General features: G+C 36.6%; 1 protein-coding gene and 1 pseudogene across 1 annotated transcript in view; one reads left to right on the forward strand and one right to left on the reverse strand.

The window, feature by feature from the left end:
* On the forward strand, positions 466-4,920 carry LOC109842397 (annotated as a pseudogene).
* LOC109842398 (callose synthase 7-like) overlaps positions 5,382-15,930 on the reverse strand; it is a 34,611-nt gene continuing 24,062 nt past the window's right edge. The window contains exons 37-45 of the mRNA XM_020411278.1: positions 15,403-15,525; positions 15,222-15,334; positions 14,976-15,059; positions 12,000-12,112; positions 11,660-11,889; positions 10,385-11,185; positions 10,238-10,288; positions 6,284-6,469; positions 5,382-5,869 (exon numbers count right to left, since the gene is read on the reverse strand). Of these exons, the coding sequence (XP_020266867.1) occupies positions 5,633-5,869; positions 6,284-6,469; positions 10,238-10,288; positions 10,385-11,185; positions 11,660-11,889; positions 12,000-12,112; positions 14,976-15,059; positions 15,222-15,334; positions 15,403-15,525 (1,938 nt within the window). The 3' untranslated portion in view covers positions 5,382-5,632. The remainder of the gene's footprint in view (positions 5,870-6,283; positions 6,470-10,237; positions 10,289-10,384; positions 11,186-11,659; positions 11,890-11,999; positions 12,113-14,975; positions 15,060-15,221; positions 15,335-15,402; positions 15,526-15,930) is intronic.

The raw sequence follows: 15,930 nt of genomic DNA on the forward strand, positions 1-15,930 counted from the left end.
TCGAGAGAGTTTAATCATGAAGAGATTAGATTCTAGATTGAGGTTTGGAGAGCTTGGTCTTCAATTCTAGAGAGAGATTGTAGGAGAGATTGTAATCTTTTGCTTCTTCATAATCGAGAAAGGTAATTTCCTTCGCCAAACTGAATTGTTCTTGTGTTTGGTCGTCCTCTTCTCAACCCACCTTGTTGTAATTCCCGCGACCAAAAGTAGCTCGCCAGGCAACTCGTATCAGGACGCTCGGGCCAGCGGGGATTACCTCCCGTTTGAGTTCAGCGTTGGAGAAAGAAAGGAAAAATTGAAAGAAAAAAAACCCCAGTTTCCTATTTATTCCAATTAGTTTCCCTGAATCTCGGCATTCAAATCTCATCAAGGTTATATCTATTTTTCGGCCGTTAACTCTCCGTCTTCCGCGGGATTCGATTGACCCACGAATTTGTAGACTTCGAGTTGGTTTAGAATGGTGGCGGGAGCTGAGATTATCCGTCAGAGCTTGACTGTGGCCGTCGACGCGGCTTGTTCGGCGGTGGTTCCGTCGGTGGCGATGGAATCTGGAGCGGTTGCGGTGGAGCTGGTGAGGTTCTTGGATCTTGATTGTAATTTTCTTTATCTAGTGCTTGTTTAGTTTATGATGAGACTATGTTTTTTTCCTTTTTGAGGTAATGGATGGAATCTTGAGGATAAAAACTTTTCTTTTTCTTTTATAATTGTTTTTGACTAAGAGGTTATTCATACCGGGCATCATTAATAGAAAAGAGTGAAAATTAGTACAAGATGAATCTAACATATTTATGTGCATAGTGATCTTGTTAAGGTTGGGTCATCTCTTCCGAGTCTTTTTGCAGGATCCATCTTGTACGCCAACTTGTAAACCCAAACAAATTCCCTCGACTTTTTTTATGATACCTCCCAAACATAGAAATGTCTCCTGCGAAAATACTAGTTGCATGCGCACGACAAGAGGCCCAAGGCATGTGGCAAAGTGTTAAATAGTCTCCGGTATCATTTCGCAAGTAGTTTCAAGATTGCATAGGACAGATGTTAATAATATTGAGGAACATAAACCTTGTCGGAATATCCCGCTTGCCAAACCATACAAGGGGCAATTCGAGTCTTTGAACCGCTTCCCACTAAATGCCCACCTTAAAAAGGTTAATTGCGTCAATCAATGTTACAGAAAGCTCTAGGCGGGCTACGCGCCTGACCCGGCACCTAGAGCATAGGCGGGGCCTAGGCATTTTTTTTAAATTACAATCAATATTGTCAAAAGTGCTAGGCATCGCTACGTGCCAAACTGCACCAAATGCCTAGGCACTAGGTCTAGGAGGATTTATTTTTTTGTTTAAGTGGTGAAAGAGAAAGTTTTGCTAAAGGTTGGAGGAGTTGGAGGAGGTGCTCATAGTTGGTGGAGGAGGCCAGAGGAGTTCGGAGGAGGTTAGAGGATGTGAAGGCAGTCACGACTAAGACCTAGCGGTGCAGTTCGCATAAGCGGTGCTAGAGCCGCTAGGCGCTCTCAAGACGCAGAGCCTAGGGGCCTACATCACCTAGGCCTAGGTGGAAGCTTTTTATAAAACGTTGGCATCGATTACACATTCTAGGAGCTAGTAGGAGTATAGAACATAAAGTGCAACAACATGGATGTGAAAAACGATTTGACTCAGGCTTAATGACATTTTTTGAATAACAGAAATAAAAAGAGCATGACTGGTTGAAGTTTCATTATTAGTTAATTTTTGTAGACCAAGAAACTAAAATTCTATAAACTAGGAATTGAGGATTGGAATAAAGAGGGAGTATCGGAGTTGACAAATGCATTTGGGGTACTAGATGGAATCGTGAAACGTTTTTTTTTTTTTTTTGCCAACTTAATCTGCTTCATCTTTTCCGTTAAAAATATTAAACCTGCTACTTTTAGATCTTTTTTTTTTGCCAACTTAATCTGCTTCATCTTTTCCGTTAAAAATATTAAACCTGCTACTTTTAGATCTATCTAGAGGAGAATGTTTTAAACACTTAATCTCGACTTTTCTTGGTTCTTTCCTATTCAGAATCTGAGGGCTCCAGCTGCTATTCCTGAAACTCCTATTTCACCGGAAATTCTTGAATTCGTTCCCAGCCTCTGTTCTGGTAGCTTCAGTGACATCGGGATGAGGAGGGATATGGAATATGAGCATATCTGTATTGATGATCTTTTTCTATTCATCAAGTCTCAGTGTAGGTGTTGCATACCTTCTTCTTTTATGGGGTAAGTTCTTGCTGTCGTTAAAGAATTACAAAATTGCTAATTATCCAGTTGCTGCGTATTGCACTTTGCCGTTTCTGATATTTTTTAATCTTTGCAGGTATTTGATGGCCATAGTTGTTCTGATGCAGCATCATACATCAGGAGGCATGCCCTCAGGTTTTTCTTTGAAGAATCCACACTCCCTCAAGCATCCAAATATGACCCTATATTCCTACTTGAGATCAAAAACTCTATTCGGAGATCATTTCTGCAAGTAGACCTTGCTCTGGCTGATGAATGCACAGTGATCAGCTCCTGTGGGAGTACGGCACCTATTGCATTGGTGCTCGGAAGGTACTTCATTCCATAGCAATCTTCTTCCATCATTCTTATTGTCCTAGTGGTTTCCTATATGTAGCTGATTCTCAGTTTGATTGAAATATTATGTTAGTGAACCTTTTGCACTTTTTCTGAACAATTGGTTTGATGGTCTTGATTTATTTCAGCATGTTTGTAAACCGAATGGGACTGAATTTATTCCAGGAAATAAAGGATATCTTGAGAATTGTTGAATCTGGTCATGATTGTGATTTGATTTACGTGGTAGTGTTCTTAGCTTGATTATGCATCATTAAGGATGTCAAACTATGAGTATATATGGTTCCTTTCTTTGTTTTTGAATCTTTGTTTTCATAATTTGAGAAAGTACGTAAACACTTCAGATCCTGAATATTCCAGTATATACGATAGCATGTGCAAGCCCGTGTGCAAATCAAACTCCTATCACAATCCTAATAATACAATCCATTACCGTTTCTCTGATCTTGTTTCTTTCTTAACAATCAGGGTTCTCTTGGTAGCCAATGTTGGTGACTGCAGAGCGGTCATCTGCCGCGGAGGTAAAGTCATCAACATGTCTCATGACCACCGTGGCTCAGTCCATGCTGCAGAGCGTCTGAGGGTCGAAAAACCTGGCGGCTACATTGATGATTGGTACCTAAATGGAGTCCAATCTGTAACTCGAGCTCTAGGCAATTGGGACATGAAGATCCCAACCTCAGCTACCGGTTTGCCCTCTCCACTCATCGCGGAGCCTGAGTTCAGGCAAGCTCTCATCACAGAGGATGACGAATTCTTCATCATTGGATGCGATGGTATTTGTGACGTTATGTCGGGCCAGCACGCGGTAAATGTGGTCCGGCGGGGTCTGCGACCCCGAAAGGTGTGCGAGGGAGCTTGTCATGGAGGCATTGAGAGGAATCACTGGATGGTGAACTTGGCAACCGAGGTTCGGCCTTATTTTATGCTGTATTAAGTCATATAATCCTTTTGCTGTTAGATTTTCAAACTACTTGAACTGAGTGTCACATGCCTTTTGCTCAAAGTTCAAGCATATTAACAATGCATGCAGGTCTCTTGGCTCTGGTTCCTGTATTTACTATCCTGTTTCCTGTTCTCGTAAAACCATAATTTTGTTATATGATTACGTATCTGATAAGTTCTTTGTGTATTTAGCTAATCTTTAGTCCCCTGGTTCCCAAAGATCGCATCTTGCTATCTAGTGTTTCATTATTATGACAATATCATACGTTTGTGACAAACTTAACTAATTCTATGGATGATTGATGCAGGAGAAATATTGAGGTCTCTATGGTGGTTTCAGATTCTAACCCTTGCTATGAAGACGCACATATGAGGCTTGTTGCAGTACTTTTAATGTTGCTATTGAGTACAACTGAGTGTTATGTTTGTTTCATGGTCTTTTCTTTCTTCTGTCATGATCCTGTTCATGCCTGAACATTTGAAAGATGGGAAATAAGTGGACTATGGTTGTGCTACTATTTTGTTTATAGACAAACTTACTACTCTTCTAGTTTATCAAGTAATTAAGTAGATTGTCCTTACTAATCGTGATCGTGTTGCTGATAGTTATGATGGCATTTATATCAAGTTATTGATCTTATACAGATCCTTACATACCTTGTGTTTTCTATCTTAATTCATTTAAATATACTCGCAATTTTGTTGTTATTGATCTTTTGGTTTAGAAATTTGAGGTTAATTTTGCAAATGTGTGAGGTCTGTACTTTTATCCAGACTTGTAAATGGTTCAATCATGAACTTGTCAGTCTTTGTTTATCTTTGTTTATGTTCATATTTTTGTTAGTAAATTATCAAAATCCCCAACAAGTTTGCAAAAAGCTCCCAAAAAATTTGCAAAAAGCCCACAATATTTTAAAAAAACTCCTAAAAGTTTACAAAAAACACCCCAAAAGTATTATACATATATAGTTACTATAGTTAAATGGGCAAATCTAAAAGTTTACAAAAAACACCCCAAAAGTATTATACATATATAGTTACTATAGTTAAATGGGCAAATGAGCGACCCGTTTATTAAATGGGCGGGTAAAAACCCGTCCATTTAAATAATGTTAAATGAGCCATAAATGGGTAAATGGGCAAAACATGCCCGCCCATTTATGGCCCGCCCGCCTGTTTAATACCCATACTCACCCATTTAACATCTCTAGATTGACACTTAGCAGTACGATCGGATAATACTGGAGGATTCTCTCAGAGCCGCCTGCTTGGTGCTGGGTGTTCTGAGCCGTGCGATTGGGAATGAGGGGGACAGTGATGGTATTTCACTGCACCCTTTGAGCTATAAGAACACTCCACGTGATGGGGCGCTCTGATAGGATTCAGGTCATCACTGAGGACCATGGGTATTGATCTCTGTTGTGTAGAATTGGACTCTTCATTGAGCATGTGGAAATTAGTGTCTAGACAAATCAGGTTTGAGGTTATTCTTTTTATTTAAATAATGAATATGTACCATTTGACCTCTTTACTAAAGTGCATATTATTCCCTTCTTTTGTCTCAAGGAAGACGAGTCTTCTTGTTTTTGCCTGAACAGAGTCTGTAAATAATCGGGCTTCGTAAAAATATAATTTTCAGTTTTATTACATTTTAATTTACAATACTAGTATGATTCTGAACCTGACAAATAGTTCCGCGGCACGTCATTGATCTATATTAAAATACATTTTCATCTTACTAGTATATATTAAACCTCCTCTTAAAGCTTAGTATTCGAAAGAGTAAACTTCAGAACAATGCGAAGAAATCCAACGGCTGATCCTTCAATATCTGATGTAGCACAAGGTATAATCTCAGTTTCATACCATAGATTGTTACCACCCTGACATGCCTAAATTTCATTTAACATGTTACCAGTATGAATTTGGAGTTTTTTTGACAAGCTTTCAACACTTCGCATACGAGAGAGTACTGTGAAGATGAAGCATTATGTTTCGTTTAGTAAAAATAATAATAGACATCACCAGCGCAAAAAGAAGGAAAAAAAGAAGAAGAAAACATGCATCAAGCGTCTTAGGGAGGAAACATTAATACGTGTTGCTATCTTTCCTCCCTGCAAGAATCCTTGAGATCTGCAGTCCTCGACTGAACGCCTGGTTGAAGAGCAACCTCGTCTGGAACTCCGAAACAAAGGGGAACCAAGCCAACACGGCAATCGGTGCAAAGAGTACGAGGCCCATCACATACTCATAGGCCCTTCCCAGTTCTCTTATCGAGTCCCAGAAGCCCACCCTCTTAACAAGTGGTTTCGTCGCTTGTCCAATCTAATAAAAAAGGATAATCGAGGATTTATCAAGTATTAGATGTCTAGCGGTCATTGGTCAACTTCTTTATGATGCACTGTAATCAAGGTTAATTGCGGATAGACCCCCTAAGTGAATTCTTTTTTACTCTTTCCACTCTCGGGAGATATATATGTCCAAAAAAAGAAGAAAAAAGAAAAAAACAATGTACTCTTTTTCTGGGTGTAAAAGAATCCAAAAAAGGTTTCACTCAGGAGGTATGTCTACAAAATAAGAACTAGAGGGGGATACTCTGGGAGTCTATCCGCAACACTTGAATCAATAGGCCCATCTTTAAGTCCTCTCGTATTGGGCTAGTTTAAGAATAGCCAATACTTGGTGCACGTACGGATAGGATCCACTTGATACTTTATGAGAGTCAATAACTACACTTACCAGAAGAATAGACCAGCCAGTTGGCATGAAGCCTAGAATGCTGGCAAAGACATCCGGTACCGTGAGACCGCAGACTACAAATAGAACCGTCATCACTGACAAAAATCCGAGGAAGAGGAGAACTTTGAGGATTCGGAACATGAGTTGAAAGTCTGTACCAAACTTTCGCCTTCCCATTGAGACCATCTGAAAGACAAAATGTTGACAAGCATTAAACAGTATTGAAGTGGAAAAAAGACAAGGACCCTCATTATTATCTAATCTAATCTAATACTATTATAAAAGTGGATTGCTATGTTAAAACATTTCTTCCTAAAACGTCCTCCAAAACCCATACATGCACCCATTAAAACATACATGCATACATAAATTACATATCTGCACACATAAATCATAGCCCTTTAAATTATACACATCCATACATGTACATATACACAAATTATATTATATCTCTTTAAATTCATTTCATAACCCAAATCATCAACTCATTGGTTTTTTCTAGCAGAGATATACTCGGCATGCAGGTACTTTTTTTAATGACAATAATGGCGAAAGACAACTTCCAAACTATATTGTAAATTATGCACTAGAACTTCCAAAATGTTAATATTTAATACAAAACGACACCTTATATAGCAATGAATACCAGATGCTTGGCTTCATTTCCCTAACGCACGAATTATGAAGTAACAATGCATCAACGTTTGAAGGAAACAGTTACACAGTAGCGTGCTATTAATTAATTAAATGTAAGAATACCATAAGCCACAAGTTCTTATAGGATTTTGATTAATTACCGTACTCTATATAAACACCTTAGTTCTCTTGGTAGATCGAAACCGGAGGAATACGACAAGGTCAGGTAGTCAATATGGTAAATTAATAATTTTTATTTTAAAATTTTATATATTTTATTGAGATAAACTAATTCTTTTATCATTCTCTCAACTTGTCTATATTCTTTTTTCTTTTTGCTTGACTAATAGAGTGATATGATGTATATAAGGCTGTACTTCAAGGAGGTAACACATACAAAGTATGAGATGAAGATATATTTCAAAGAGTAGTCACCATCGTTTTATTGTATTTGAACGACTGACATAAGCTGTATCTAATTTGTATGTGTTGATGAAGGTGGGAACATGATCCTTGCATAGGATATGGTGAAGGAAGCCACAACACTGACATTCAGACTGAATTTTTTAGGGTTTTGCGAACAGACACCCTTGGTTGGTATCACCCAATGTGAATACATACTATGTTTTATTTTTATGCGAACATACCCCCGAGTAAATTTTGTTTGACTCCTAAAATAATTAAAAATGTTTGATGAGATAGGTAGACCCCTATAATTCTATTGGTGATGATAGACCATCAACTGCTTTTCTTAATTTAACTTTAAAAAAGAGGCGAAAAGTTCATTTAGGGATATATTCACACTTGGGCTAATATTATAGGGGTATATTCATCACAAATAGAACTGCAATAATTGAGTGATACGATAGGGGTCTTTTCTCAATTAACCACATTTCTCATATACTCTGTGCTATAAGGACAAATTAGGAACTATAAAGGAAAGGAAAACATGTATTTTCATACTAATGATACCCAATTAACCATATTTCTCATGAACTCTATGCTATAAGGACAAATAGGGACCATAACAAAAAAGAAAAACATGTATTTTCATACTCATGATCACACATCTTTAATGAATATTAATTAAGTTCAATACAGAGTGCGCTGTATTGTTTGTATTGTGTTCATATATTCTCAATTTTCAAGACAAATCACAATTTTTTATTAAACAATAAAACACAGATTTTTCATTGATTTTCAATAGTGAAAATAATTTAAACCCCTATATATTTATGCACAGTGCTAGTCTGCTAGATTAATGTGGTAGAACAAGTATGTTAATTAAAATTTGTTTGTTCTTAAATTTTTTTATCTTCTATAATCCATCTTCCTGAGAACTTAAAGCTTTAATGGCTAAAACAACGAATTTTATATAATTTAAGGGTTTTTAAGTGAATTTCCCCTAAACCATCTGTACGTTTATTTCAACATTCCGTAGACTTTAAATTTAGTTTTCTGAAAGCTAGGGGCTACAATTAGTTTTCTAGAAGTTATAACTTGCAAAAGCTTAAGTTAATAATAGTTTAGGGGCTAAATATAATATTTCAAGAAACTATTACAAGCCTTTATTAAATGTTTGTGTCCCAAAATAAATAATTCGGAATTCAGGGATAGGTCAAAATTTCCATTTCTTCTTCTATTTCACTATTTCTTCTCTTTCATATATATATATAATATATATATATATATATATATATATATAATATATAATATATACATTTTCTCATATATATATATATACCCATTTTCTCATATATCATATATATATTATATATGAGAAAAATGGGTATGCTTGGCTACCAAACACAAAAAGTTGTGCTTGATAGTGAGGTGACATAATCCCCTCCACTCATTCAAATGGTTGATATGCCCATTCACTCCTCAACCCATATGATGTGGTCCTCCATTTGAATGAGTGGAGGGGATTGTGTCACCTCACTACCAAGATACAAAATTTGTGCTGGTTACCAAGCATACCCATATTTTCTCTCTCTCTCTCTCTCTCTCTCTCTCTCTTCTCTATATATATATATATATATATATATATATATATATATATATATATATAATATATATAAACTCTTCATATCTTTCATGGCATCCCAAGGCAATATGAGTGGCCTAAAAAGTATGGTGGGCATCTTTTTACTACCCACTTAAGTTGCATAAGAATTTCTCTCTCTCTCTCTCTCTCTCTCTCTCTCTCTCTCTCTCTATATATATATATATATATATATATATATATATATATATATATATATATATATATATATATATATATATATATATATATATATAAAAGAGGCATTGTAGAGTTGTAAGGTAGCATGTGCTTCATGGATTCAATTTGAATGAACAAACTCTTGTGTTAGATAGCAAGTGTGAAAAGCTACAAACATTCACTAACTCATACTCAAAGAGTTCAAATCATCATTTTCTACTTTAAATGTGCCCTTTGCAACATACTTTAATACTTAAAACAACTAATTTCATATATGTTCTCACATAGAGCTATAAAAAACAAATATACAAAATCTTTCACTATTAAAAAGGAATTTTTCCTATAAATCACCCTTAAAAATAGCGTAATTGCATGGAAACTGCCTTTTAATTTAAATTTATACATAAACCATCTTTTAATTGGGTTTTTGTCACAATCAACCACCTCCCAATCAAATCTTCACTAAAAATTCAAAAACAAGTTTAATCACTAAAAACTCCACCCTATTTTCGAGGTGGTCTCTAGAAAAAGGCCTTATTAATAGTAATGTCAAATTCTTCTCATTATACTTTTAACTTTATGCACTATTACATGCACATAAGCACTGAAAACTTCATCCTACAAGCCACTTACCGCCTTCTAATAGAAAACAAATAAGCCTACATGCAGCGCACGTTCACTATACTAGTTTGTTAAAACAAGAGAATGGCATGTAAGACTTCAAAGATTCTGAGGAAATGCAATTTATGAGAGTTGGTTTTATGAATTCTTAATGGGTCGAACGTTGAAGAAAATCTATCACAGGCAGGCAATTTTCTTTTCTCAACAACCCATCCCGAGTAGTGATTAACTTCAATATATCGTCCAAAAGCTCATAAGATTGTTAGATGATCTAAAAAGGCCCACATATAAGCAAGCCCAGCACATGTATGTATGTTTCAGTCTGTACATCTGTGTTGTTTATGTTTTTCCCCTCCTGTTTTCTTCTCTTCTCTTTCCCCCCATATTTTCAAGGGGTTTACATGAAAATAAATCATGTCACCTACTCATGTTCATGGAAACAGTTAAAACTACGCTCAAAGTGAAGCATGTACCTTCAGAACCAACAGAACAATTAACATGACCAGCCATGACAATCCATAAACCTGAGAGAGAGAGAGCAATAAATCAGGACCTCAGAAGCTATCAGCTATATTTATCTGTAAGGTAGAATAAAAAGGGAAATGGAAACAAAAATATACCAGAATGCTTCGGCTGTGATGGGCAATGTTAAGGTGGTACACAATCCCATACTGAAAGATGAGGAAGCGAAGGGCCAGGATGATCTCCAGCAATCTCGCACGAATACTAGTGTGCTTTAGATGCTCCTGCTCACTTTCCCACCAAGATTCCCAGCTCCTATCTACTGATATCCCAATTCCACCACGATTTCCCATCCACTTTTGCCAATCAGTCCAATCATCAACCGTTTTCTGCCACTCAAACCCTGACGGATTGAACACAAACGGTGCAAACAACCATGAGGCAACCAAAAACCACATTGAGAATGTAACGAAGAGGTAAAGAGTTGAGCTTCGATATGATCTGCCATAGACTTGGTATACCACCAGCAGTATCATCATCTCCAAACCTTTAACAAAGTGACTGCGAGAATACATTCTGTAGTTTTCGGCAAACTTGGCATGGAACACCACGAACCCACGGCCAGTGGCTCTATATTTGGATCCCCCATGGAGTATCGTCCTCCCATAGTAATGAGCCTTGGTCCCGAGCTGGAATGTGAAAAAAACAGAGGCCAATTGCAGTTGCATAATGATAAATTCACCAAGGGCTGTGCGAAATCCCTTCTCCAAGCCAATTTCCATTATCATGGGAAGAACTAATAACAACCCAAGCTGAAAAACAGATTGGGATGCAAGAGCACTTTCGAGAGACTTAATGTTTGGTTGCACACTTGGATTCTCAAGGATGGAGCCCTCCAAACCACTCATAACCAAATATAATCGCCCATACAAGAAAACATACACTGTAAGTACTGTAACCTGAAACAATTTATTGCTTATGTCATTCTTCAAGTATTGGCACTTGGAAAATTCTATGGCTATGCAATACACGATCACCCAGTAACAAATAAAATCTGTTGCACAATTGAGCATTTAAATCGCATTCTGACAGGAGGAACCTCCCAAAAGGTGCAGATATACTCTTGCCTACTCTACACATTGGAAGGCTATTAGACAGGCCTCTATTATGTAAGGCCAGTACAGGACAGGAAATATTACCCCATACTATAGATTCATCAATTTTAACAGTTACACTTATTCAAAAACTTTCCAGATTATTCAAAAGGCTGAGCTACTCAAAGCTAGATTTACATAAGCTAAACCTTTTAGGTAAGAACTAAAGCCTTCTGCTTCAAAAAATTTGTAAAACCTTCTACAGACCATATAAAGAAGCAGATTGCGCTACACCAATGATTTGCAATTAAAAAAAACACCAAAATATAATATTCTTACCATGCTACTGAAATAGAATCCCACTGTGGTGAAATAGAAAGACAACATCCTGTAAAAGTCAAATCTACGTCCCAACCGGTAAACATCTCGACACAGTGTTTGTTCTCCATTTCCATTTGCCACCTTTGCCTCAAATTGTGAAATTTGATTCATTCCAACATCACGTCCCTTCCCCACTTGTATATATTCATGATGAGTAACATTGCCTCCACGAAGAGTTGAATTGTAACCTACATTTAAGAGGATTGTTAGCCCTGAAAAGCTAGCTCTACTGTAATGAGAGCTATACTATATTACTAGGGATGGTGACAATGAAAAATATATATATAATGAAACGTACCAGCAAAAATATCCTCACTTAAATTGATTCCTTTTGAAGCTTTGCTTATGCCACCTCTTGTAAGGTGAAAGATTCTATCAAATATATCAGGATGACCATAATGGAACCGAACCCTACAAAGCACATGAATTAGAACTAAAACTAGAAAATGCTTTCTTAAAGCAAATAAATAACAACAATGCAATTTTTAGGGTCAGTTACTATTATCACATCGTTCTTAATTGCTTCCACCAAGTTCTTTTAGGTCTACCTCTGAACCTCTACCACCAAAAAAAAACACAGAAAAAGAACCAAAAAAACTAAGTACATATTTCATTGCTGAATTTAATGAAATCAAATATCCAAAGTAACCCTATTATGTTTCAAAACTGGTGGACCAGTTGCTGATTTGCAGGTGTTTGTGACTGTCCAGGTGGACCGTGCGCGCATGTGGTTTTTTTGAAGGGGTTGTGGAATGTGCACGTCACTGTCAGAAGTTGTACTCTGAAGCAGCTCAAAGCAGGGATGTAAACTGATCATCAAAACTGGATAGGCATTCATATCCTTATCTGGATGTAGATACAGAACCAAGATTCAAGAGAATCAGATTTGGATATTCTACTTGCTCATTTTACTGTTAAGATTTAGAAACCAAATTCTACATTCAGATATCAGATATATCTAACCTAAGGTATCGGACCCATTAATGTTAAGTGTCATATATCCCATGATATATTTTAACCATGCCCTAATTCAAACCAGAACCGGATAGTATAATGAATGACAGTATTAGAGCATTCCAATGACACCATACACAGTGTTGCAAAATATTAAAAATAAAAAGTTACCAAAATACCAGTAAAGGCAACATTTTGATTGCATATTTAAACCAAATAGGGAAAGGATGTAACATCTAAAAAGATGAGTCTTTAGATCCAGAAGATGTCAACATTAAACTAACACATGATAACATGAGAAGAAAAGTTGTGATTTAATAACAAAATAAAGAATAAGCTATCTGAAAATGCTCTAGGACTTATTAACATAGCTTTCTAAGGTGTCATGCACTACTCTATAGGAGTATGATTTCAGAAAAATTAATTGCCGAATGGTTAAGTTACTTAGTAATTTCAAAATTTCCAATATTTCCATTTGAAAATAAGAGCTTGATAAAAGCATTAAAGTCCAGCAACATGTATGGGAATAATGGTTAGCATGGTACATGCACACATACATGCATAAATATTACATAAGTATTTTCACGCACGTAAATAAACAGGAACACAGCCCACATCACTTAGATTCAACTACACCTCATGAAACAAATAAGGATTAAAAATTTCATATTTAGAAAGCTTCTAACCACGCATCAAATGGTCCCTTTTGTCCAACACCTATGTTAGACAATCATTCATTTTAAACCAATAGATGAATGAAATAAAATATTCAGAATATAACTTTGGGTTCTTAAATCTTTCATATTTTTAAGTTAGTCCCCAAAATCATTGAAACTGCTACTTGTCCCTGTAATTTATCCAAGTTACTCCAAATTAGTGGAAGCTGAGAAAGACCATACTGGTTATCAATTTAATTTGAGATCTGAAAGAACGCTCCCACTGGAGGTTGGACTGGCAATCAGAAAGTACTGAGATGAAAGTGACGCCATCAATGGCTGATGGAGATAAAGCAGTGTTAACCATTCATGATACGCTCATCCATTTTTCAAAGTAGGACTAGCCTTCAGGTTTAAGCATGCACATTGGTGGCTATTTTTGCCAGGAATTTGCACATGCTAGAATGCTGGTGCAGCAAATCATACCATTTAATTAAGCCTACGAAGATATGATATTAACCAAGAGCAACTCGAAGCAGTTTTTAATGTGAAAAGGCTCAAAATTATGACCATATCACTGTACCAATGAACTCAAGGCTGGCAAAGTAGGAAATAACTGAAGGAATTATTAGAACCAAGGGACAAAAATGACAGTGCTCTACTAGGAGAGATTTAACAGAAATTGAGCTTCAGAGTATATTGAAATCCATTAATTGCCATATATGGAGCCAGCGAAGCCCAAGTATACAGCAGCAGAAAGGAAATGGTGGTGAAGGATTCTCTTCAGGAAGAACCAAGTTCTCCTCAAGAACATAATCAGTGATGCGTTGATGATAGCCAATTGATAGAGCAGAATCTATTTATTATTATTATTATTATTATTATTATTATTATTATGCCCCTTTCAGCACTTAAGCAAAAATTAACATTTTAACTGCCTCTACGCAGTTCTGTTTCCAAAAATGACCAAAAAATTTCATAATGGACCAATGATGTCCGACTTACTTCCTATTACAACAAAACATGAAATGATTCATAAATTAGGACTTATTCAACTAAATAGACATATATTTGATTATGACAAGAACCCTTCTGGGTTCTGAGCAGTCTATGGATAATTCTCATACATGAATAACATGCATCTTTAACCCCAGTAAAACAAAAAAGTTCTTATTTGAAGTTTGAACAGGTTAATTTTTTCTATGGCCCTAGTGTCTACTTACCTCTAGTCCAAACAGGACAACTTGCTCATGCTTCTAATCTGCTGACCAAAATTGCAGCACTTTTAGTTTGATTGTGTGCGCGCTTTTTGTGCGTGTGGCATGACATGGTGTGGGGTGCGTGTGTGCGCGCGCACGTGTGTATATGTGTGCGTATGGCATGGCATGGTATGGGGTGCATGTGCGCGTGCGTGTGTGTGTATATGTGCGCGTGCGTATGTGTCTTTGTCTGTGGTTCTTTATCTTTGCATGTCACAAAAAGAGATATAACAGATTTAACAAATACAACATCCTCTTCGTCTAGAATAGAAGGCCACATGCACTCATGCACGCATAAGGATCTGGCTCTTCACATGACAACAATCATATATAGCAGAAAGTTCATAAACATTAGTGAGAAGAAGAACTAAAATAAAACTACATCTGAAAGAAATGATCGCTTACTTGAGAGGATCTGCTAAAATTCGCTGGCCAATAGTCACAAAACTGGTTTCTTGGTTGGACATGAACCATGCAAGAGAAGAAACACTGAAGTGGCGAAAAGAAAAAGAGAGTGAGTATGAGAAAAAAAGAGAGTTATACCAGGTGATGAAAATACATTGAGTTTTTTAAATTAGTCATCAAGAGAATACTATAGCCATCAACATTAAGGAAAGTACTACTTTTTCTTAAAGCAAAACTAAAAAGAACCTTCCAGTGAAAATATGCTCCCGAAGACCCAATATTGTAGGCGGGCGATGACGAGACTTTATGAACTCCCCCAAAACATTTCTAATTTTGAATGCTTCTTCAAGGTAATTATCCTACAAAAATAATATAATGCTTTTGAGTACATCTTTTTTCCATTCCATCAACTGAGGATGAATTGTACCTGATTCATGTCAATAGTCTGTAGTGCTTCCCCCCTGGTGAAAATTATGGCATGATTTTGATTTTCAGGCTTCCCTTCACCAATATCCGTGGGTTTTCCAGGGAGCTTAATACGATAAATTTCCTACGAGCAATGTAATATGTAGCTAGTGAGTGGAAGCCTATTAGCATAATCCAAAAGAATAGCTCAAACACTATAGTTCAAAGAATCAAATAGTTCACTCATGTATGAGGACCATGTATAGCACAAAAGCAGGAGAGCGTTGGTTTATAAATGAATTTTTACTTGAGAGGAGCATGTATAGTACAAAAGCAACTGACCATTGGTTAATAAATATCCACGTAATAGTTGTAACCTGTGATCTTTCTGAGAGAGCATAGAGTGTTATCATGACATTCCAATACGCTCATAGATATTATAGCAAATTAGGGCCGCCCAAAATACAATACAATGAATGATGCTCAGACCAAGATTCAAAGGTGCAGGTGAAAGCACACATACATGAACATGCATTAATAGTATACTGTC

Source organism: Asparagus officinalis, chromosome 5 (assembly GCF_001876935.1).
Source record: "Asparagus officinalis chromosome 5, Aspof.V1, whole genome shotgun sequence".
Classification (NCBI taxonomy): domain Eukaryota; kingdom Viridiplantae; phylum Streptophyta; class Magnoliopsida; order Asparagales; family Asparagaceae; genus Asparagus; species Asparagus officinalis.